General features: G+C 35.1%; 1 protein-coding gene across 1 annotated transcript; it reads left to right on the top strand.

Moving 5' to 3' along the window:
• The first annotated feature begins 9,746 nt into the window (after window positions 1-9,746).
• LOC121498625 (60S ribosomal protein L10a-like) lies at window positions 9,747-26,121 on the top strand. The gene is made up of 3 exons (XM_041768606.1): window positions 9,747-9,771; window positions 9,933-10,038; window positions 25,512-26,121. The coding sequence occupies exons 1-3, from the start codon at window positions 9,747-9,749 to the stop codon at window positions 26,119-26,121; spliced, it is 741 nt and encodes a 246-aa protein (XP_041624540.1).
• The last annotated feature ends 282 nt before the right edge of the window (window positions 26,122-26,403 follow it).

Genomic DNA, 26,403 nt, shown 5'->3' with positions numbered 1-26,403 from the left:
CCACCAAACAATAATAGGAATATAAATAGTAATAATTCATCTTGCATCAATGAAATCACCAATTTGCTCACAGAAAGTGACTAAAATATTTATAAATTGGCTTTAGGAAAAGCCTTCTAACCATATCATAAAAACTGCAAACAAAAATTAAAATGTGGACAAGTTTGATTACATTAAAATTCTGTTTTGAAAAAGAAAAGACAAACATAAAACAAACAAAACACAAAACCAAGATGGTGCAATTATGTTATTGCAGAATTATTTGTAATAATGAAGAACTAAGAATAGTCTATATATTCCCCCATATGGGACTAATTAATTAAATTACAGTATATACCTATTATGAAATACTACACTAAAATTAAAATGGAATTGTAATATATATGATATTGAAAGATAGCCACAACGTATTATTGTCAATGAAAGAAAAGGAGGGTACAGTACAGTATTATAATATTAAATCAGTATGTATGTGTGTATGTATAGGTATATATAAAGATATATGTGAATTCCTACAATAGGAAGATTGAAAGAACCTGGATTATTGAGTTCATATACCATCTCACCCTCTACCTTTTTTTTTTTTTTTATTAATTTTTTTTTTAATTTTTATTTATTTATGATAGTCACAGAGAGAGAGAGAGAGAGAGAGGCAGAGACACAGGCAGAGGGAGAAGCAGGCTCCATGCACCGGAAGCCCGACGTGGGATTCGATCCCGGATCTCCAGGATCGCGCCCTGGGCCAAAGGCAGGCGCCAAACTGCTGCGCCACCCAGGGATCCCTCACCCTCTACCTTTAACATATTTTATGTGACAGGCAGTATTCTGGGCAATTAAAAAATACTATTTTAACCCAATTTATAGGCTGGGAACAGTCTCAGAAAATGTGAGCAACTTGCTTTTAAATAAGAAGGTAAGGCAGTGATAACATCAGAACCCAGGAACTTTATCCTAAGTCCAGTGTTAGATCCACCACATGATAGCTAATCCTAAAGAGAAGATAATCATATCAATCCAACCAATTTCTGTCTCTCTCTACTGAAGTGAAGAAAGAAAATAACTGGGATTGATCTACTAGTGTAGATACTATAAAAATTATTTCTTTCTTCCTTTTTTTTCCTGGTATAAAAACTAATAGTAAAGTACTAAAATAGGTACTAAATGAAGTACCTTCTACTGATTTATCTGCAGCCTTGCCTAGGAGTTAACGCTGCTAGTGTGCTTCCCGACGCTGACATCTGTTGGTTTAATATAGGTGTATAAGATGGATGGAGCATAGCTTAGGACGCATGAAACAGGCAACATCTACCTCAGCTCTTTGAGACAGCTACTACTGAAAAGATGTTTCTTTCCCAGTTTGTGATTTAATTCCATGAATCTCACCTCTGCCTCCTGCCCCTCTTCCCCAAAGATAAGCTTGGTTCATACAGAGGATCTAGGTATAGTGGGAGAAACATGCCGGAGGCAGGGGGTGCTGCTTATATCCAAAATGGCAAAGAAAAGCAGGATCACTCATTAGCTTCTATCCAGATGACTCTTCTTATTTAAGAAAGGGATAGCTTACAAAGAGGTTTAGTTCAGTTAGAAGCTTCATTAAAAGAAAAGGGGAATCTGCACAATCTAGAACTGTTGAATTAAATCCAAATATTACAGGTGTCACAATTACAAGATTCAAAATAAATCTAAAATGGTGAAGGGGGAAAGAACTTACTATTTTTTAAAAACTCACTGTGTTGTATGCAACTAGGTCCTTTGTATACATGATTTGACATTTTAATCCTCACAAGAGTTTATATGACCTGAAACCTGTGTAGGTAAGAAGACAGCTTGAAATATCTGAGAACAAAAATTACCAAACACAAAACTATCTACCTTTATTTCATTAGTTATTTCTCAGGTGATTATATAGAAAATCTCTGGAAAAGATATGGTATCCAGGCCAATCTTCTCGTCATCATGATATTTCATTCTGTTAAGTAACGACACTGATTCTATTTCTGATAAAAGTCTTTATTTGTGTGTACCACCTTTCTTCTTCTACTAAAGTGGTGTACAACTTCAAATTAAAGCTGATAAATGGCACTTTCATATGACAGCTCAGGTAAACAGTGAAAGTCAGAAGGTAAATGCAGCAGTTCCATTGGGCATGGATTCTCCTAGCACGTAAGCCGGCTGTGTTATTTTGCAGACTGTGATGACTTCAGTGCAGCTCAGCTAGTCAGGGCTGCTGTGCAGAAAGTCTCTCTGGAACACATTTTATATTATTGGAGTTGGTCTATTAAAGCAACATGCTTACTTTTTAGTGGATGATGTTTGGAATAAAAGTACATGATAGGTGACATAGTCAGGAGTCCAGTTTAAAGTCACCTTTGCAGATGCTTAAATCAATTATTTTAAGAAATTGATTATCAGTTGTTAAAAAAATACATATGCAGGTATCTCCAGAGCCTGGTCTTTCTTCAGATTTGACAGCTGGTTTTAATGTATGTGTTTAAAAACTATTGAAACTATTGTACTGATTATGAATACTTGAATGAATAGATTTAAATCTTTTAGATTAAACATCAAGTGGGTACTATCACAGTATTGTAAATATAAATATTCAACATATGTTTTGATCATCTAAGCTGGAATTATCCTCAGAAGAAATAGAACATGAAGGACCTTACGTCCTTATTCATAAGGCTAAATTCCTAAAATTGTAGTATATATATAACATATATATACACACACACACCAACACACACACATATACACACACACATATATGCACACAAGATAATATATATATGTGTGTATATATATATATATATGTTGTTGTCCAACTATCTCTTTGACAGTTCTCTAAATTCCTATTTCTATCTTTTTTCTTCTAGTTAGTGTGGGATCGTCTATAGCTCACACTAACTGTGTATAATGAAATTTGAAGACATTTCTTACTGCACTGTTAACTTGGGTCATTTCTTTTAAGAAGTGAGGGACAACATATGCTTGTCTAAGCATGTTATGCAAATTATTGGCATAAAAGGATTTTTAACATGTAGGTAGTGTAAAACATGTCATAGTGACAATTCTTACATTCAGTATTCATTTATCCCGACAATTACCATGGTTTTAATGCCTTTCTACCTGTAGCCATTTTATATGCATGTTGAAAGCAAGGCATACACATGTACCTGCAAGATATTGGAATTATATCCTCTGCACTTTATCTTCAAGTTGGGGCTTGGACTCTATAATTTTCCTCTGTTTATAAAATTGCATACATGAGATACTCCAGCAAGGTGAGTTTGTCTATGTCTATTCAGAATGTTTGAAGCGGAAATATGTTAACATGGAAGGAATTTTCCCTGGGCTCATTTTTTAGACTGAGTCACGTGGTCAGAGGCTGGAATTTATACCAGACATTCTCAGAAATCTTCTAGTAGCCATATTATTGCTTTCTTCAAAAGACAACTGTACATTGCCTATTTTCTAGCTGCCTTTGTAACATTGTTTGGCTCACGACACATAATTCCCATTTTTAAAATGTACTTTACTAAACAAGTTTTATGTTATAGAGCAGAACACTGTGAATACCACCTATGCAATCTGCTATTCTGTGTTGTCAGATATGTCTTTTAAAGGAAAACTCTATAGCAATCAATCACGTGACATAGTAAGGTCTCTCTCTCTCTCTCTCTTTATCTCTCTTTTTAAGAAAAGAATACCATATTTCATCTATGAAGGAGGCAATATAAAATGCTGCTAAAATATTAGTATGATTTTTTTTAGTCAGTCGCAAATGCACAATTTCCCACATTCGCTGAAATAAGGTCTCAGAATAAATGCTTGTCAGTTTGAACAATTGTGTGGGGATGGGACAGATGGGCAGCTGTTTCTTTTTTTAATCCCAGATTTTGTTCTTTTACTTTAAATAATGTTGAAAATGTTTTTTTTTTAATTGTGAAAAAATAAACGTAGGCTGCTTTTTAAAAAGAAAAAGTGGTAGATATTGAACTATAATGAAAGAAAGCTAGTTCTCATCATATGGATTAAAAATCTCTAGCTCTTTTAACTGAAAACAATAGATTTCATTGGCTGTACTGTGCTGATACTGATCATTATTTATACTACAATTGATATGATCAACTGTCTTTTTAGTTTTATAGGAACAGACAAAAGTTCTGATTAAGTCAAATTTGCATGATCAACTGGGCATCATAATTTCACTGTTAGTGCTTTTGAATTTTTCTCATTTTAAGACCAAATGTGAACTCCTTTCTTAGCTGTATCCTGCAATATGAATTAATCTAAACTAAAACTATTTTTAAAACCCTTTTGTTCATATTAAAAACACATAAGAATGCCTCTATTTTTAAATCAGCATTTCTTTCTTCTATCATAATTACTTCCTCATATTATGAAAGAATAAAGATTTAACTAATGCCCTAAATAAATTGGCCAAAGATTATAAATAATGACTTTTCACTAGGTACAAATCTTCTGTAATTAGAAAGGGAGGCAAATAATCTGTAATGAATGAACTGTATTTAATGTGTAAGTACTGAATATTGAACACAGATGCCTCTATACTAGTGCTCAAGTGAAAAATCAAAACAAAACAAAACAAAAAACTATATTTATCTCCTCTCCTGGGCAGATATTCCATGTTCTAGGAAGGTAAAGCACTCAACTCAGAAAAGTACCACCACCACCCACCACCCTACCCCACCCCTGCCAAAGAAAGGAGGAATTTTAACTAGCTGAAAATCAAAATGCCTTTAATAGAAAGATTTTTACTAGCAAAATGGTCATTATCTCATTATGCTACTTGAGATTATTCCAGGTACTATAGCTGACCAGAAACTATTTCTGTAGCCTCCTCAAAAATCTGAATTTTTTGACCTTCAATTAAGTAAAAGTCATCTCATTGGTCAGTTCCATACCATACAGTAATGCTGATGTGGGATAATTTTATGTAGGAAATATAGTTCTATTGAATGCTTTTAATGGATTGAATCTGTTAATATAACAGTGGTTGATTAAAAAACCTATTTTAATATCTTAACTTTAAACAGACTACAATGCTTTAGAACTGTAAATTGTTATAACCCATTTTTAATTTCTTTAAAACTGATAAGCCTCCCTGCCCTTCCCTAATTTCAAATTTAATTAAATCCACAACACAACCACACTGAAGAGAAAGGCCAGTTTTATTTACATAACATAACAATTGTAATAACAATGAATGAGTTGCACTAAACCAACATCAGTCTTAACCACAAAATATTACTCCTGACCCCTTCAAAGAGCATCCTTTTTTCCTACCCAGCCAGGAATAACATTCAATTTTGTATTAAAATAACTACTGCGACAGAACTCACAAATGAACAAATATATTTTTGGAAGTAAATCAGCACATTCAACATCACAATCATCACCGCTATTTTTTTCTTCATAAACTGAGTAATCTTCCATCTTAACCCACAACATCAGCAGTGCTTAAAGTTCATGTTTCTTAGATATTATAAAAATTGCATATTAAGCTCTTAGGATGGGCAATGAGGAAATTAAGGTACAGATTACAAAAACCTAGGGCATTGATAGGTTAAGGGGGCAAGATCAGAGAATGAAAAGTGGTGGAATCAGGGATTTCAAGCAGTTCCTCTCCACCCAGGTTATGTTCAGACCGGAGGCCTGCCTCGGGCAGAGTCAAAGGAGGAGATTGCCTGGAGCAGCTGGTCTGGAGGGAGAGTCCCATACTTTATTAACCAACCACTGATTGTGGTTGCCTCAGACTAACATCTACTCACAGCCTGAGAACTTTCAAAGTCTTTGGATTATGGTGTGTACCGAACACAAAATCATTCTCCATGCTTGCACAGTTAAGCACCTCTATAGGTTATTTCAGGGTCAGTTACTGTATTTTTGAGAGGCCTCCACCAAAGTTGAAAGGTAATCCACAATATCAGTTTAATATTAGATACTTAAAACTATGTTCCTCTAATAGTGAAATTTTTTTTTGGCTATTGGTTCACTATTTTCACTTTCACGCAGCAGTTCTCTTCCTGTAATGCCCCTTCGCGCGCGCACACACACACACACACACACACACACAAAATGTTCTCAAGTTAAAACCTGACCTTCTTTGTTTTGGATGAGATCCATCCTTCCAAAGAGATCACCATTCCTATACTAGTGCTCACTCTTTATACTTTAATTTTTTTTTCTTTAACTCTATTTCTCCTTGAAATATGTTTGAATTTCCAAAACCTTGAAAATTATTCCTCTTTGAAACCGCTGCTCCACTTTAATCACTGTCCTATTCTTTGACATGATTTTATAGCATTAAGATCCTCAAACAAGCAGCCTACCTCCAGACCCCACTACTTTCACTGCCAACCCTTACTTCCTTAATCTCCTCCCATATGATTTATGGATCCATCAATATCCTGAAACTGCTCAATTAAATCATTTTTCTAATGGAATTAAATTTCTTTATTCTGACCCTCTTCAAATTCTCCACTACACTTTACACAGCTTATCTCATTTTTTAGTTTCCATGATGCTGTGATTTCTTTTTTCTGTATCTCTGACCAACTGGGCTTTTTCTTCTTTCTACTCCTCAATTTAGAGATTCTCTTTTTTTTCTATCTGCTGACTTTCCTCTACACTTGCACATTTTTTTACATTCAAGTGTTTTAATTATCTCCTCTATACTAACATTTTACCTCCTGGTCATCTCATATTTTATCTTCCACTTTCCTTCTTGTCCCAATTACCAAAATTTATTATAGGCCTTTAGTTAGTTATTAAAAAAAGGGGGGGGGGGCTCTTCATGCTTCTACCTATATGTCAGGCATTTTTATAGACATCAAAAATAGAGTAGTAAAAAAAAATAAATAAAAAGTACCTGAACTCATGCAATGTACATGCTGTGGAGGGAGAAGGATAATAAACATGATAACAGTAAAATATTTACATCATGGAGATGAATGTTAAAGAGAAAACATAAAGCAAAGAAGGAATATGTGAAATATCAGGGGTGGATTTAAAATTTTAAATGGGCTGTCAAGTATAGACTACAGGGACAACAAATGCAGAAGCTAAGATATTACTTAAAAAGTACTGCAATAATCCAGGAGAGAGATGATAGTAACATGGACCATATATAAGAAGAAGGAACCAAGATTAACACTAAAGTTTTTGACCCAAGTAACTGGAAGAATGTAGCCTCATTAACCAATATAGGATAGCAAACAGAAGGTGAACACCAGCATCATAGTTTGAAGCAGTTTAAGTGGGAGTTGTCTGAGAGATAAATCTGTGTTGAATGGGCAGTTGGGTATACAGATCTGAAGTTAAGAGGAGGATCCTACCTGCACAATACAAATTTTGTTGTCATCAACATAAAAATGGTGCTTAAAACCATGAAAGGAAAACTACATGACCTTGGAAGTGAATATAGGTAAAAAAGAAGAAACATCTAAGGATTAGAATTCAGGGAAATAAGGAGGAAGCAGCAAAAGTAACTGAGAAGGAGGGGTCAGAGATGTCAGAGAAATGATGGCCATTAAGGGAAAAAAGCAATTCTAGAAGAGTATCAATTGGGTTCAATGCAACAGATAGTGCACGTATGAGAACTGGTAATTAAAATTATGAATATGAATGTCTTTGGTGACCTTGACAAAAGCAATTCCAATGGACCACGGAAGAAAAACCTGACTGCAGTAAATACAAGAGAGAATGGTAAGAAATTGGTAACAGTAGACAGAGAACTTCCTCAAGGAGTTTTGCTACAAAGGATAGAAAAACTTGGGAACACAGCTGTAGAACAAAGTGATATCAAGAGAGAGTTTTTGTGATGAGTGAATTAATAGCATGCTTATATGGAAATGAGATAGAAAAAATATGATGCTACTGAATGTATGGAGAAATGGAAAACAGGCAAAAATGGATGGGATTTATGCTACAGATGGGGACACTGCCTGGCTAGAGACATGAATGAACACAATAACAGGAGAGATTGTAGAATATAAGAGTATAGATACTCTTTGGCGGGTGATAGATTACTAGGAATTTAAAGAAGTTCTCTTTTAAATGCTTCAATCTTTTCAGTGAAAGAGGAAACTGAGACATCAACTGAGATTAAGGATCAAGGATGAGATACTGGGGGTTTGAAGAAATAGAAGAAATCATGAAAAATCATCCAGGAGGTTGGAAGGGAAAATAGATAAAGAAAATATACTATGCTTGCATTGAGACTCCCTTGATGCGATTGATAATGAATTTAAAGTAAGACCAGCACTGGGTATTATACTATATGTTGGCAAATTGAACTTAAATAAAAACAAATGTAAAATAAATACAGTAAGACCAGTTATCATAGCTGTGTATTTTCCTTTGTTTTGTTTTGTTTTGTTTTTTCAATTACATTGAACTGTATAGGTGCAGTTTTTTTAAATTTATTTTTTATTGGTGTTCAATTTGTCAATATACAGAATAACACCCAGTGCTCATCCCGTCAAGTGCCCACCTCAGTGCCCGCCACCCAGTCACCCCCACCCCCCGCCCACCTCCACTTCCACCACCCCTAGTTCGTTTCCCAGAGTTAGGAGTCTTTCATGTTCTGTCTCCCTTTCTGATATTTCCCACTCATTTTTTCTCCTTTCCCCTTTATTCCCTTTCACTGTTTTTTTTATATTCCCCAAATGAATGAGTGCATTGCAGAAAGAAAGTTTTACTTTACTTGAGTTATAGTCTCATCAGAGGCATGGGAGTTGATGATATATGTAAGGGAGTGATTATAGTGATTGAACACAAAATTTAAGTTGGGTATGGAGGAAATAAAAGACTATTAGAAGTTGAGGAGAAGTATAGAGCTGGTAGGATTGATGCTAAGTAGATCTGAGTGGAATTGAGGAATGTTGTAGTTGGAGTAGTAAAGGTAGCAACTCAAAAGATAGGCATTGAGAATCAGACTGTTGGATATTTGAAATTCAGTTTGAGGGCAGGGTCATTGCAATTGGGGGAAAAAAGCCAAAGAAATGAGGATGGAAGTAAGACTCAATTAGGGAGGGAAACACTGTCATATGGTGGAAAAAAAGGTCAAGGAACTGAGTAGCCATACTGTGCGAAAGTTTATGACAATTAGGAAGGAAGGAAGGAAAGTAAGCCATAAGCAGGAGTGATTAACAAGGAAGACACCTATTCCTTTGCAAATGTGTATTCATTCAGTTGCTCAACCACATTTTTGAGGTTTGTGGAGTGTGGCAGGCACTATGCTAAATGTTTACATTCTGTGTCTAACTTTGATGCATGTAATAACATTATGATGTAGGGATTATTATTGTCTGTATTTTTATAGTTGAGCAAACTGAGGTTAAATAATTTACTCAAGGTTATGCAGCTATTGTTTACTCTCTCTTATACTGTGTTTCTTTCATTCCAAAGTAATACCAGTGCAAGTTTCTTAACACAGAGGGATGAGCACTTTGGCCATGGAGGTGAGAGAAGCTCCGCAGACTCGCTCCCTAGGGAAACAACCGATGAAAATTATACACATACAAAAAAAGCTTTAAATATCTGGAAGTTGTTCCAGGGCTTACAACAAATTAAGAAACATTTCTTCTTTGAGAAAATTTCCTGAAACAGTATATTTGTAGATTTGGAAAACAAAAGACAAAAACAAAAAAATACTGAGAATCTGTAGCCATTGAGCCATGACCTGACCCCTTTCTGTCTCCTCCACCTCCCAGCTAAGCATGACAGAAGATCCACCCTGTGCAGGTATGTCTAAAAAGATAGGACTCCCACTCCCTCATGCTCCTAGTCAAGAGTTATGATTTCTCCAGTCCATTAGCATTTCCTATTTCTCCCAGGTCCATGTTGCAGAGACTAAATTCTAGATGGCTGCATCTAAGAGTTCAAGGACTCCCTTTCTCCACCAGCCCCTACCTGTAGTTCAGATGCTTTGCCACAGATACAGCAGACCAAGAATAATGTCCTTGTAACACTTCAGGTTGCTTATAGGGAGGAGATTCCACATGGGGAGAGGTGAGTGGGAAAGACAAGAGGCAACTTCCCCTCCTTAGTACCCGATTCATGAAGCAAAGATGTCATTCTGAAGATGTAGGCTACTGTGTCCATCCCCAGCTCTAGAGCAGTGGCTCAGAGATTTTTCCCAAGGGAAGAGGTAGGTTATGATGGAGACTCCAAGGACGTCTCTGAAAGGAACACAGTTCAAGTCTAAGGTTGCTCTCAAAAAAAAATGGAGATTTTGGTTGTAAGCAGTAAAAAGAGGCTCAGAAGTCCATGAGATCAACAAGCAAGATCTAACACCAGCTAGTTTACAAAAGAGAAGCAGGATACGAAAAAACTAAGAACTCTCTGAGATGAGAATAAACCTCAATGCCTGGTCTCAAAACTCTCCCTGTAAAGGGGATCGAATTAAGTTGGCCTGTGGGGGCACTATGTTCCAGAGTAAAAAACAGTAGTACAATTAGCTGGCAATTAGTAGCCTAGCAATGGATGACCAGAGAAAAGAAAGTCTAAGAGTGCCTGATAAAACCACTGTCATCTCAGGGTGACTGTGAACATCCCCAACTTTGTACCCATGAAGAGTGACTTCACACTGTGGGGAAACAAACTTCACTAAAGTAGTCCAGGGAGGTCAACAAACAAATAAGCAAGCAAACAACAATAGTAAAAAGCTCTTAAGAGGTGGGAGAGATAGTATCTGGAGCTGCTACAGAATATTACTGAAAATTATGAGACATGCAAAGAATTAGGGAAGTGTGACCCACACATGGAAACAAAAGCAGGCAATAGAAACTAATTGTGAGAGGGTCTAGTTATCAGACTTAACAAAGACTTCAAAGTAGTCATCATAAATATGTTCAAAGAACTTAAAAGAAATCACTCTTAAAGAAGTAAATGAAGACATAATTACAATGTCTCATCAAATGGAGAATATCAACAAAGAGAACGAAACTTAAAAAGAACTAAATGAAAATTCTGGAATAGACAAGATCATGGAAACAAAAAATTCTCAAAAGAGTCCAATGGTAGATTTAAACAGACAATCAATTAGCTTGAAGATGCTACCTCAAAGGGCATTATGCTAAGTGAAAGAAGTTAGACACACAAAAACAAATACTGTGTGATCTAACTTAAATGTGGAATCTGGAGAAAAAAGTTAAAATCTCATAGTTATAGAGATTAGTTCCTGGTTTCCAGAGGTGGGGTTTGGGAGTGGGGAAAAAAAAGGGAATGTGGTCAAAAGGTACAAAGTTTCAGTTACAAAATAAGTAAGTCCTGGGGACATATTGCATAGCATGGTAACTACAACTAATACTGTATTATGTATTTGAAAGTTGCTAAGAGAGTAGATCTTAAAGGTTCTCATCATCATAAGAAAAAGATTTTTTGCCTATGTATAGTGATGGACATTAACTAGACTTATTGTGGTGATTATTTCATAATATATACATATATAGAATCATTGATATACGCTTAATATATGTCAATTATATTTCCATTAAAAAATAGCATGGCTGGGACTGAATGTTGGTAACTGGTAAAAAAGTAATTTAAGGGATATTTCATTGCTGGTGTATAGAATTTGTCATCTGATAGGAATAGAAATATTAACTATAGGTATCCAATTATAGCATACAGAGGCCTTTTCACAATAAAAATAATTATAAAAGAAAGATCTCAAACCAGTAAGCTAACTGTCCACCTTAAAACACTAGAAAAAGAACAAATTAAACCTAAAGCAAGCAGAAGGGAAAAATAATAAAGATTAGAGTATAAATTAATGAAATGGAGAATAGACGTATAATAGAGAAATCAATGAAATAAAAAAGCGGCTCTTTGAAAAGATCAACAAAATTGACAAACCTTTAATTGGACTGAGCAGAGGCATCAAGGAGAAGAACATTTCCACTGACCTTCTAGAAATAAAGGGATTATAAAGGAATACTATGAATAATTACATGCCAACAAACTAGTTAACGCTGATGAAATTTAAAAAGATTATTGAAAAGAAACAAAGTTTTGAAATTTACTCAAGAAGAAATAGGAAATCTGAAAAGGACTTTAGTAGGTAAATAAATTGAATTAATATATTTGGGATCCCCAATGCCACCTGAGGATAAGTGACTCACTAGGGGGACTTACAGGACTTAGCATTTAGTTGTATTCATGGCTAGGAGGACACCATGGCTAGTGAGAGGATGCCAAACATAATCAGTGAAGGTAAAAGGTTCATGCGGCAAAGCCCAAGGAAAACAAGGCATAAGTTTCCAAAGGTCATCCTCACTGAAGTCATGGAGTGCACACTTAATTCCCCAACAAAAAGTTATGACAACACATATGAAATGTTGATTAATGAGAGTTCATGAGAGACTCAGCATCCTGAAGCTGGTCATATACACAGCATCTGCATAGTACATAACAACATTATAGACCCCCAGAAGGAAAGCAAGTGTTCACCATAAACCACATTGTGCCAATAGGTAAGACAGTGAGTCACTCTTCTCTGGGAATGATGGAAACCCTACCAAAATTCAAGTGCCCAGATACTAGTCAACTGTAAGTTAACTTTATTTTGACAATTAGAAAATTTCTAATTTCTGCACAATTAAAACATGTAAAACTTTTCACAAAGCAAAGCCAAGATCCATTTTCCCCCCACTGGTAAATTCTACCAAGCATTAAAAACAAACAAACAAACAAACAAAGCATTGATATCAAATTTTCACAAATCCTTCCCAAAATAAGAGGAAAGAACATGTTCCAACTCATTATATAAGGCCAGTATTACTCTGATACCAAAGTCAAAAAACACATCACAAGAATAGAAAATCACCAACTAATTCTCTAGTGAATACATATGCAAAAATTAAAAGGCCCTTGTGGTTGAGTCTTATTATTTGCAGAAGATATGTTCTAAAGACTCACTCAGAACTCTGAATTAGTGAATACTGAGCCATTGCTCAAAAGAGAAATACAGGGTTAGGTTCTCAAAAGCCTCTGGTCATAACATTTTCATCAACTGATCAATAATAGCTTTGTTTTATGTGTGTTTCTATTTAAAGGCACTTAATTTAATATATATTGCTGACTCATTAACATTGAACTCATGGCCAACAGCACTATAACTCATGCCTGAATACAGCTTATCTAACAAGCATTTTGTATGTAAGGCACAACACAGCCTTCTTGCACTTAGAAGCATTAGACAGCACTTGAGAACTAATGTTGGAAGCCATTTTTTTTTTAAGATTTTATTTATTTATTTATGAGACAGAGAGAGAAAGGGACAGAGGCAGAGATACAGGAGAGGGAGAAGCAGGCTCCATGCAGGGAGCCCGATGTGGGACTCGATCCTGGGACTCCAGGATCAGGCCCCAGGCTGAAGGCGGCGCTAAACCGCTGAGCCACCGGGGCTGCCCTGGAAGCCATTTTAAACACCAAATCATCAACAAATGGCACAAATTCACGGAAAATATGACGCTAAATAGGCCACAAAAAGGATACTTGCTTAAAGTGTGAAAGATGAAATAAGAAAGCAGAATATTGTCTTTTTCAATTTCAGCTTGAGATGTGTACTTTGAGTAACAAATTTTTCACTGTTCTGTGCACATTCACAAATGACCACAAAAGTGCCACAAATATTGATTTGGGGATTACAAGTAGATTTTAGTGAGTAAGTGAATTCTCAAATATGGAAACTGCAAATAATGAGGATTGATTGTAATGGCAATTAGATTCTAGCAACATATAAAAAGGATTATACAACATGAGTAAGTGGGATTTATCTCAGGAATGCAAGTTGGTTTAACATCTGAAAATCAATTAATATAATACACTATATCAATGGAAAATAGGACAAAAGCCAGATAAACATCTCAATATTTTTAGAAAAATCATTTGACAAAACCCAATACCCATCCATGATAGAAACATTCAACACACTGAAAATGGGAAGGAGTTTCTTTAGCCTAATAAAAACATCTATGAAAAGCTACCATTATACTTAATGATGAAATACTAAATAATTCTCCCCAAGATTAGCAACAAGAAAAGTATGTCCTCTCTTATTACATTCATTCAACATTGTACTGAAATTTCTAGTCAGATCAATTAGGCAGGAAAATGAAATAAAAGGCATCCAGATTGGAAAAGAAAAATAAGATTAACTATTTTTACAGGTGACATGATCTTATACATAGAAACTCGTAAGGAATCAGTTAAAATATCATTAGAACTAATAAATGAATTCCATATATCTGCAGAGTTCACTACATATATGAAAATCAATACACTAGAAATGAATTATCTAAAAATGAAATTAAGAAAAACAATTCCATTTATTATGTCATCAAAATGAGTGAAATACTTAGAATAAAATTCTAAAATGCAGAACATATACTCTGAATGTACAAAACACTGTTGACAGAAATTAAAGAAGATGTAAAGATATTCAAAGATATTCTGAGTTCCTGGATCAGAAAACCTAATATTGGTAAGATGGTGATATTCCTCAAATTGTTTTAAAGATTCAATGTACTACCAAAAAGTCCTAGCATGATTCTTTTTAGAAACTGACAATCTATCTTAAAATTCATAAAAAAACAAAAATTCCTGGTACCTGAAATAGCCAAAAGTCTTGAAATCGAAGAACAAAGTTGGAAGATACACTTCACAATTTCAACACTTACAACAAAGCTATAGTTATTGAGAGGGTGTGGTACTGGAATAAGGGCAGATGTAAAAATCAATGCCATAGAATTGAAAGTCCAAAAATAAGCCCTCACATAAACAGTTAGTTTTGGACAAAGCTACCAAGGCAATTCAATTGTGAAAGAATAATCATTTTTGGCAAATGGTGTTGGGATAACTGAATATTCACATGTGAGATACTAAAGCTGGGCCACTGCCTCACAACATACAAATGGATCATAAACCTCAGTATAGGAGTTAAAAGTATACAATTCTTAGAAGAAACGATAGGAGTAATCTTCATGAACATGGGCTAGCCAAAGTCTTTTTACATACGACATTAAAGCCAATGTGAGAAGAGAAAAAACCTAAACTAGACTTCATCAAAATTAAAACAGTTCGTGTTTCAAAGGATATATCATCAAAAAATAAAAGGCAGCTCACAGAACAAGAGAATATATATATATAAAATATCATTAGAACTAATAAATGAAAAAAAAAAAAAAAAAGAACTAATAAATGAATTCCATACTTCTGCAGAGTTCACTTCATATACGAAAATCAATACACTAGAAATGAATTATCTAAAAATGAAATTAATTATATATATATGTATATATATATATATATACACACACACACACACACACAATTGATAGGGGATTTGTATCCAGAGTATGTAAAGAAATTTACAACTCAGTAGTAAAAAGATAACACAATTTCAAAATGAGCAAAAGATCTGAATAGTTATTTCTCCAAAAAAGGGATATGAATGATCAATAAACACAATGAATGATAGTTATTCAACACCATTAATCATTAGAAAAATACAGATCAAGGCCACAATATGATACCACCTCACATACACTGGTATGGCTAAAATAAAAAGACATAAAGACATATTTTAACAAATTTGGCAAGGGAATGAAAAATTGGAACCCTTGTACACTGCTGGTTGGATTGTATCGTGTTGGGAATTAGTTTGGAGATTCTTCAAAATGTTCTTCTAAACATAGTTACCATATGACCTAGCATTTCAACTCCCAGGTATATACCAAAAGAAATGAAAACATATGTCCATGCAAAAACTTGTACATGAACATTCCTAAAAGCAGTACTCACTTGAGAAAAAAAAAAAAAGGAAAAAACCCAAATGTCTATCAACTGATGACTGGATAAATAAATATGTCATCTCCATGCAATGGAATATTATTTCGCAATAAATGAATGAAATACAGATCCATGCTGCACAATGGATGAACATTGAAAGCATGCTAAAATGAAGGAAATTAGTCACAAAAGACCACATATTTTATGATTTACGTAAAATGCCCAGAATACACAAATCTATAGGGATAGAGAGGTCAGCAGTTGTCTCTAGCAGAGGTATTGGAGAGAAATAAGAAGTTCCTGCTAACGAGAACAGGTGTTTATTTAGGGGTGGTTAAATGGTTTACAGTTGGTTTTGATGATGGTTGTAAAACTCTGAATATAAAACCATTGGATCATATCCCTTAAATGTGCTAGGTGTATGAGGTGTGAATTATGTCTCAAAAAAGCTGTTAAGTATATATTTTTAAAATCAGATACTTTTTTTATATCCATCCATGTCAAAGTCTGACAAGACCTAGTGCTAGCAGGGATCTCAATGCCATTGCCTCGTGCACACTCTAATCACTCTTACATAGATTACTATGAGTAATCTACTACACAAACTGTTTCCAGTTTTGATGAGCCATCTGTTGCAGTATTAATTTTATTAAAATACTATTTTCATTAAATCACTCCCTTGCTCAAAATCAATAAATCTCTAATCTCTGCAGTCTGCCATTTAAGACCTATAATCAACTGGCCGGTGTTACCCATTGTTTTAGGCAGAATAACAGCCTCTCAAAGATGTCTATATCCTAATTCCCAAAACCTTTAAATATGTTACTTTACATGGCAAAAGAGACTGCACAGACATGATTAAATCAAAGTTATTGAGATGGAGAGATTATCCAGGATTATCTAGTCTGGCCCCACATAATCACAAGCGTCCTTCTAAGTGAAAGAGGGAAGCAAGAGAGTCAGAGAAAAAATGTCACAAAGGGAGCAGAGGTCAGAGAGATGTGCACCACCACCTAAGGAATGTGGGCAGCCTCCGGAAGCAAAAGAGGCAAGGAAACAGTTCTCCTTTGGAACCTCCAGAAAGAATGAGACCCTGCTGACCCATTTCTTTTTCACTCTGACATTCAGAACAGTAAGATAATAAATTTGTATCATTTTAAGCCACTACATGTGGCAATATGTTGTAACTGTGACAGGAAATGAATAACCCCACTGCAGCCATCTTACTTGATGCTTTCAGCTCTTTCCACATCTCCCAATTTGAATTACCCTTCTCCACTTATCTGGAAACTCCTTTCTTTTCCTTACTGCTGCACAGCAAGGCCTGCCTAAATACAAATACCCTTAAGAAGTTTCTTGCTCCTAACTCAACCTCCATGTAACTTTAATTCTAACTAGAGATTTCTTCAGAATGGATTTACGTCATCTACTAATAACTAACACATGCTTTACCTAGGGAATGTCATTGATTTTAAGTTAGACCCAGAAGGCTCTTGGCACATCGTATGGAAACAATGTAGTGTAGTGTTAGTGTGCTGATGATGAACCAACTTTTTCCCAAAAAGCCCTGACTTATTGTTTACTGTTTAAATACTCCCAAGAAGACTGATTTCAATCATCATGTCACATACCTTAAACTTACACAATGTTATATGTCAACTATATATATCAATAAAGCTGGAAAAAAAATAAAAGACTGATTTCAAGCTACCAATGGTTTGACCACCTGGTCACAAAATCCTTGAATATTGAATAATGTCTTTAGTGAGCTAGTTTATGTCTCTGTCTCAAATCCATCAGATCCTTCCCTTAGTTCTTTCTTTCCAGCTTATGGTTATAAATGCGTTCTCAAGTACAGAAATATGCCTATTTTTTTAATTAAATGCCTAATGGGATTTAATAACTATTTCTGAGTCTTTGAATTCAATCATTTACTAGGTGAGGACTCATCGGTGGGCAGGTCTTTTCCCCACCATTAACTTACCTTGGAATTCACGATAATACTTTACACTATTGGAGAAGGGATTTCTTCTTATGTCCCACTCCCTATCATATCTTTTACACAGTAGTAGAAATGTTTTTAGTCAAGAAAAAAACATTTAACAATCAGTAAGTGTAACTGTTAAAAAATAAAAAAAGGGTAAAAGTCTCAAATTCCCAATGCTTAGCTACGTGAATAGAACCTGGTCATTTATCATCAGAGGAGAGGAAATCAGGTGTTCCATAGCAGTGCAGAGCCTGGGTTCCAACCACCGCAGGCCACAGTTCTTTCCTAGTGTGTGCCTTCTTTATTATGTCCCCCACTGATCTGAGTCACATTCATTAGCTGGACGAATACTTGTGGATTCTCAGGAATGCTCAAAACAGGAAGCAGAGATATTATGCATGGACACCTGGATCTCGTTCTGCTTTTCCACTCCTGCTCCTCACCTCCACTCTATTAGTTTGCTAGTGCTTCACAATAACCACAAAATTAGTAACTTAATACAACACTCATTTGTCACTGTACAATCCTGTTGGTTGGAAGTCTAGCGCTTTCCCTTATGATATCACAAGGCTAAAATTAAGGTGTTGGATAACCTGAGTTCTCATGGAAGAGGCCTGAAGAAAAATCCAATTCCAAGATCATTCCTGTTATTAGCAGAATTTAGTTCTTGGAGTTATAGGGGTGAGTTTCTGTCTCCTCGATGGCTCCCAGCTGGCTGGGACTGTTCTAAGATCCTAGACATCATCAAAATTCCTTGCAACATGCCTTCTTCATCTTTAAGTCAGTAATGGTGTGTCAAATCTTATGCATCAAATCTCTGACTTCCTCTTCTGCAACCAGATGGAGACAACTCTCAGCTTTTAAAGGACTTGTGATTAACTAAATCTCACACAGATAATCTCTTTAAGGTCAACTGTGCCATTTAACACAAGCTCATTGCAGAAGTAAAATTCATCATATTCACAGTCTGGGGATTATTCAGGGTTCATATACAGAAGAAAGAAAATTTTGAAGGTAATCCCCACCATAGTCTTTGTGGTGCTGACTTTGGTTTAAAGAACAAGAGAAATTGATGTGGTAAATATAAAGAAAGACATGTAGATTATTAGTGTAAATTCTTAGGGAATGGAGCTTCCCAAATCCAAGATCCTGCTCTTGGTCAAAAGTGTTACCAGAAATGATGTGCTGCTTTAATGTCTCTGTGAGCCATGGGAAGGTACATTGGTAAGTGATATATACACAATACAGCCACATAGATTTTTATAAAATTTCATTTATATAGATAATTAAATCAGAATCTTAATTTACTTCAGGGTAAGAAGGGGTTTCTGGTCTAGAACACCAGAATAGTGATGTCAAAAGTGAGATGAGACAACCTGTAAAGACAGAAATAGATGCTTCTTGTTTTCATGAGGCTTACAGTCTAGTATGAAATATACATAAGGAAATAGCTGATAAGGAGAAAGTGTGTTGAATATGTCCTAGGCAAAGGGAGCAATTTATGCAAGTGCCCAAAGAAGAAAAAGGGTATAGTGCATTGGAGCACCTGCAAGTATCCTGATATAATTGGAATGTGAAAGAGGAATGAAAGCACCTGCTAAGAGGTGAGGCTGGAGAAGCAGGTAAGTGAAAGCTCATGGAGAGTCACATATACCGCCTAAAGGTAATTGATCCTAAAAGTAATTTGGAGTCCATCAATTGGATGAATAGGAATTTCTTCTAAGGAGATAAATCAATAAAGATTCATGAACAAGGATATTTACTACAGCATAATATAAAATCCATCCATGTTCCCTCTCCCACAAAAACAAACTCAGTGCTCATGAAAAGGGGATTGATAAAAATAATTGATGGTTGGCCACCTTAAAAATGATGATCCTCATTCCATTTCACTGACATGGAATAGCACTGTGTTAAGAATAAGAATATGAAGGAGGAGTAAGAGAAGTAGCATAGTATTCATTATGCAGCAAGCGTGAGATCAACTCTTATCAAGTATTATTACATCTGAATTTCTCAACAATGCAATGAGGTAAAAACTGCAATTGTCCATATTTTACAAAAGAGGAGACTAAAGCACAAATGGGTAGACAACCTCCCTTGGTCCACACATTTATTTAGAAGCAGAGACAGGATTAAAACCCATGCAGAGGCAGTATAAACCAATCTGTTTCTAACCTGAATTCTGAAAAGCAATAAAATACAAGGGGAAACGGGAGGCAAGGAGTAGAAGAAGACAAGGAAAAGGAGTGAGAGAAACAAGGAGGGAGAAAGAGAGACAGAAACAGGGAATGAATAATGATGACCAAAAAATCTGAAGAGTAGTTATCTCTGAGTTGTAAGATTTTGAGTAATTTTTTCCTTCTTTCTATTTTTCTGAGTTTGTATTTTTACGGAGAGCAATTTGATGTTTTTTTTTTTTTTTAATTAATAGACTTTTTCAAAAGATCAGTTTTCAGTTTACAGATAAACTAAGCAAAAACTACAGAATTCCAATATACCTCTCTCCTCCCTCACACATTTTTCTCTATTATGAAAACCTTGCGCTAGTATGGTACATTTCTTATAATTGATGAGCCAATATTGACACACTATTATTAACTAAATTCTAGAGTTTACATTAGTGTTCACTCTTTGCGTTGTACATTCTGTGGGTTTTGACAAATGAATAATGTCATGTATCATCATTACATTATCACACAGAATAATTTCACTGCCCTAAAAATTCAAAATAAATTCTGAAAGGCAAATAATCATCACATATATAAAGGATTTACGGTAAGTGTAAGAGACAAGTTTAGTCCAATTTCCCCGAGTCTAGTCATTTCTCTCCTACAGGGATAATGCTCTCATTTTGCAGAGAAAGTTCTTATGTAAGTTCTTGATTTCTCTGCTTTATTCTTTAGACTCAAACTCTGGCTTTACTTCTATAGTATCGTTTGTCTTCCTTCTGAGTTGCATGGTAGTGTCTGTCTGTGGAAAACTGGTTAACTGTGATTATAGGGAGTTGTATTCCGTTATTGTGGGCAAAACAAACACAGGAAGAGCAAAGCCCTACAATGCCCCAAATCCTCTTGATATTGAGGCCTATACAAATTAATAGACTTCCTATAGGTCTTTGGGAAGAATTAAAAACTCAAAGAAAGTGTCATCTTTCACCACAGCTTTAAGTTTCTGTACTTTTTGTTCAGTTTATCCATAAGCCTAATACTGCTCTTTTACTTAAAAATATAGAACTGGAATAACATTTTGATTCGTGGCCAAAAGAAGCAACACATGTAGGAAACACTGAAATGTTTCCTTCTTTGTCTGATTTATTAGATAGTTTTAGAGAAGGAAGAAATACAGTTTTCTCTACTTATAGTTATACATCTTACATTTTTGGTTCCTTGTATCTGGATACTATTTTTATAATGTTATTATTTATTAAATGTTGTTTTTGTGCAAAACATTAGAATATGTATCAGAATTTTCCTTATCTTTAGAAAATGTTGATTTTTTTTTTTTGCTCTTCATTGAATACCAGTGAGATTTAAATTTTTTCTACATCCTTAGAACAATTGACTACAGTTTTAGCTTCTATGAACTAGAATTTGATACATAATTACCTATTTTTTTAAGTCACTTTTGGCTTAATCCCATGGAATGTTTTTCTTTTTTTTTTTTTTTTTTTATTTATTTTTTTTGTTTTGTTTTTCTTTTTTTTACATTGTGTATGATTTGGCACTTCCAAAGAAAGTAATTGTGGAAATGGGTCAAATAGAGACTACTACATGATAGTGAACATTAAAGGAAGGAACAAAGAATTAATATATAGTAACAATAAACACATGAAAAATTCAGGCAGATTATCCAAGAAAAAAAATCACATGACTTTGAAGTAAATTTCTCACTTTAGTGAAAAATTGAAGGCTTTAGTGTATTGAAGGTAAGGTTAGTTTTGTAAAATTAGTACACCTTCGATATATACTGCAACTCAAATGGAAAACATAATCATAGGATGGGTGCCTAAAAAATTAAACAAGAACAAAAACATACTATCATGTATAAAAGTTATGATAATATCACAAGAGTTTTTTTTTTTAACCCAATACCTGTAAACTTCATTGATGCATCATATAGTAACAGTCATATATTTGCCAGTGGAGAATGTGTGTAAAAGGAAAAGTGAATAAATTCACGGAGGCTTTTATAAAAAGAAAAAGAAAAAGAAAAAATCAGGAGCAGAGAAAAGGTGCACAGGATTTACCTATAAGTCTGACCCAGAACAAACTTGTCTTGAATACAGATTTTTGAACAAACACTGGCCACCTTTTGCCTCTATTCAGGTGACTCCCAGTGATTCCCAGAGCAATAATTAAGTTCATAATGATCTCCTGAACGAGAGGCATCTCTACCCAATTGCCTAGGGTCCAACATTTCTACTCAGATCCCTAATGGGATTTCAGACTCAACAGGATCCAAACCAACCTTATTATCGCTTCTCTGCCCTACTTTGATTCAGATTGTCTCCTAGTTCTGCACTCTTTCTTGGACTGCTAAGACAGCATTTTCCTATTTGCACAAGTTGGAAACATAGAGGTCATCTTGCATTCCTCCTTTTCCTCTCTATCTACCTCATCACGAAATTATTACTGCTTTTATTACATTTCACCAGTCTCCCCTGCCTTCATATCATGTCATCTGCTTCCCTCTAGCCCAACTATCTGCTTTCCTCTGTTCTCCTTTGTTCTTTTTCCCCACAGATAATCTTTCATGCATCTTTTCAAAAACCGTTTAATGATTCCTTATAGGTTGATAAAGACTACATCCCTTTGAACAGAAAGCTACTTGTAATTTTTTTTTTAGATTTTATTTATTTATTCATGAGAGACACACAAAGAGAGGCAGAGACGTAGGCAGAGGGAAAAGCAGGCTCTTTGCAGGGAGCCCAATGCAGGACTTGATCCCAGGACCCTGGGATCACACCCTGAGCCAAAGGTAGATGCTCAATCACTGAGCCACCCAGGTGACCAGAGAGCTACTTGTAATTACATCTGACATCCTACCTGTCCAAGACTCCTGAAACTGTATACACCAGTGTAGGGAACTATTTGCCTTTTGTGGGGCATATTACGTTTGGTAATGACTTTGAGACTTTGTGTAAGTCATTTTCCTTTTCCAGAAGATCTTTTCACTTTTGCATCTGATTAACTAGCCATTAAACAAGTCTTAGACACTACTGCAATTTGAACTAATCTTTACACATGTGTAAAGATAAAGCACTGACCACACTACATTGTAATTGCTTTTTCGCTATGTGCTACTTGAGGACAAAGACCAGTATTTTTTCCCATTCCCAGGAACCCCTGCTACCACAAAGTTTCTACAATGAGGAAGGATTTAGTAATTATTTATTGAGAGAATAAAATGTTTGTGACAGCCAGATTCTGAAGGTCTTTGAATATCACAAAAAGGAATTTTATTCTATAGACATAGCTCTGAAGTATAGGAGGGATATAATCAAATCTATATGTTAGAGAGAAAACTTTGGTAGAGTAATGGATGGGCTAAAGATGGGAAATATTGTAGGATTGGCAGAAATGTCTGGAGACACTATTATGGATTTATTGGGATATTAGGTTGAAGAATGGGAATATGATTCATGCAATGTTCTATGTCAGGGCTGAATTACATTCTGAATATAAAGTAAGAAAAAAAATAAGAAATTTTAATCTGCTTCATATCCATGACATATCCTACCCAGTACTGCAATTCTGATAACAGATACTAGGCAGGAAAGCATGATTACCATACTTTACAATAATTAAACAAATGTAGGACTTACACATTTATTCCAGAAATACCTTTAACTTCTTATAATACCTTATTGTGGCTGGATCAATCATAAATTCCTAGAAATTTATATTTATATTTACATAAGCATATAGAAATTACCAAGTTGTACTTGTTTACATTAAAAATCTTAGAGCAGTACTTTCCACATTTGACACATGTTATTCTAGGATTTGGTGAAACTGTCCATGAAAATAAAGAATAAATATTAAAAAATATAATTATTTTCTAAAATAGTAAAAGAAGATCCATTAATTTTCAACAACGAATTATAATATTAATGCCAGGAATTTCTGCCAGAATTTTTTAAATTTAATCTCAAGTTTTCTTAGATATGAGTTGTAAGATTAAATCTAAAGTATTCTGTAAAGATTTAATCTAAACAAATTTCAGATAATCTCATGATGTTTCTAACATTTTATAACACAATCAAATTAAAAGATAATCCTCTGCTATTTTATAGAATTCAAACTTCCAAAATAGTAAGGCTCAGGTAGGGCACAGACTTCCATTAGGAAATGGATGGAAATAAAGTAAAAGTTCAGCAGAGTCAATAAAAATTTTCCTGCTTCATAATATCCAAGTTATTTGTCAGAACATCTTTAAAATCTGTAAGATTTTTTTCTGCAAAGCAAGTATAATTTTATATACTTGATCTATTTTATACATTTAATATAAAAGAATGAAAGACTCATAAAATTCTAAACTTTAATATGGAGTCACTATTATCACCATTATCCTCATTTATGAGAAAAAATAGATTGTGGTGAGGAAAGAAAGGTTAAGATAACACATTAAAAGTAAAAAAGAAATCATTCTCCTAAATTACATAACCTGTAAGTAAATATACTAGGAATAGGGTAACTGCATTTCAAGGGGTCAGCACTGAATCTATTTTATTCCATGAAGGGTTGTTTATGACAATCAATATTGCCACTCATTTTTGATGATCTTTTGTGTCCTCTGTGCCTCACATTAAATGCATCAACATGTTTGATTTTTAATTTAGCCTTGTTAAAGTAATTTAGTTCAACCTTCACTGAGGAAATGCTGTTATTTGCAATGACAGTGAATGCTATTTGGCCTGTAAGGGCAAATGGGACTGTCAGCCACATTGTCAAGTTTTGAGTTGACACAGTAAAGAAGCTAGTGAAGAGGGAGAACAGTGGGGTCCAGCTTTTAACAACATTGGGTAGTGGGACACCAGGATACACGTTGCTTTTCAGTTAGTTTCTGTTGTTCATTTTCTAAATTCATCATCTATTTTTGATCCTGTGAAAGTATCCATTCCTCTCTTTATCATGTAGAGTCAAAACTTCAGTCACTTTTGATTCTTCTGTCTTCCATAGCACCCATCCCAAATCATGTCATTCCACATTTCACATCTAATCCAAATGTCCTGGTGCTAATTCAAACATTTGTCACTTCCCAATTGTGTAGTTTTCCATGGCATCATAATTAGTCTCACCTGTACTTTCTGTGTGAGCCACATCACCAAATAGATTAACACTATGTTCATCTTTAAAAAAAATAAAAGAAAAGATTTTATTTATTTATTTGAGAGAGAGAGAGAGCACAAGCCAGGGAAAGGAGTGGAGAGAGCAACAGACTCCTCATTGAGCAGAGAGCCCTATGCAGGACTCGATCATGACCTGAGCCCGAGGCAGATGCTTAACCAACTGAGCCATCCAGGTGCCCAGCACTACCTTAATCTTTTAAAAAGTCTCATTTCCAATCATGTCTCCCCCAGAACTTTAATGTCTTACGTGATCTACAAACTAATGTCCACAATTATTTGCCTACTCTTTTCCAATTATTGTGGCATGAGGCACCATGAGCAGCAAAGTCTCCCATGACACCTTCCAAGAGGTGTGCAGGATATTTTGCAGACAGTGTTGCTGCAGATCAGCTTGCAGAATTCTGACTCTCAGACAGACAGACGCTTCTCAGGCATCATCAGGCTTAAGTTCACTCCTCGCCTGAAGTTCTCCATATGTGTTTTAGGTGACCAGCAGCATTGTGATGAGGCCAAGGCTGTAGCTATTCCCCGCATGAACACTGAGACACTGAAGAAACTCAACAAGAATAAAAAATTATTCAAGAAGCTGGCCAAGAAGTTTGATGCCTTTTTGGCTTTGGAATCTCTGGTCCCACAAATCCTGGGCCCAGACCTGAATAAGGCTGGCAAGTTCCCTTCCTCAAAGACCCATGTTAAGAACATCGTGGCCAAAATGGATGATGTGAAGTTTACGATCAAATTACAGACAAAGAAGGTGCTGTGTCTGCCAGTGGCTGTTGGCCATGTGAAGATGACAGATGATGAACTTGTGTACAACATTCACTTAGCTGTCAATTTCCTGGTGTCATTGCTCAAGAAAGGGCACCATAGGTTACCCCCAGAGCTTATACTAAAGCATAACTTAATAAACCCTAGTTCTACCAAAAAAAATTTGCCTAATACCTATGCTTTTTCATAATTTTCCCAAGCATTTTAGTCTTCCTTTGCCTATGTTTCTTTAGGCACATGAGACTCACTGATTATATCTACCATTAACTTCCATTGGCTATTGATAAAATAGGATACCTAGAAAAAAATAGTTCCCTCTGCTAGAAAAACCAATCCATATTTTTAGTGACTAAAAGAACAGGTGTGTGTGTGTGTGTGTGTGTGTGTGTGTGTGTGTGAGTGAGTGTGTGTCTGTATGCACTGTTCTATAAAGGTAATGTAGAACTTCAAACAATTTCAGGAACCTCTAAAT

This window comes from Vulpes lagopus, chromosome 9 (assembly GCF_018345385.1).
Source record: "Vulpes lagopus strain Blue_001 chromosome 9, ASM1834538v1, whole genome shotgun sequence".
Classification (NCBI taxonomy): domain Eukaryota; kingdom Metazoa; phylum Chordata; class Mammalia; order Carnivora; family Canidae; genus Vulpes; species Vulpes lagopus.
This window is presented reverse-complemented; position numbering and strand designations above follow the sequence as displayed.

Bases quoted from the DNA above. Each gene is read 5' to 3' on its own strand.
- LOC121498625 (XM_041768606.1), top strand. From the start codon at position 9,747: ATGACAGAAGATCCACCCTGTGCAG. The intron at 9,772-9,932 runs GTATGTCTAAAA...TTTCTCCACCAG, and splicing joins AGAAGATCCACCCTGTGCAG to CCCCTACCTGTAGTTCAGAT. The intron at 10,039-25,511 runs GTGAGTGGGAAA...ACACCTTCCAAG, and splicing joins GAGATTCCACATGGGGAGAG to AGGTGTGCAGGATATTTTGC.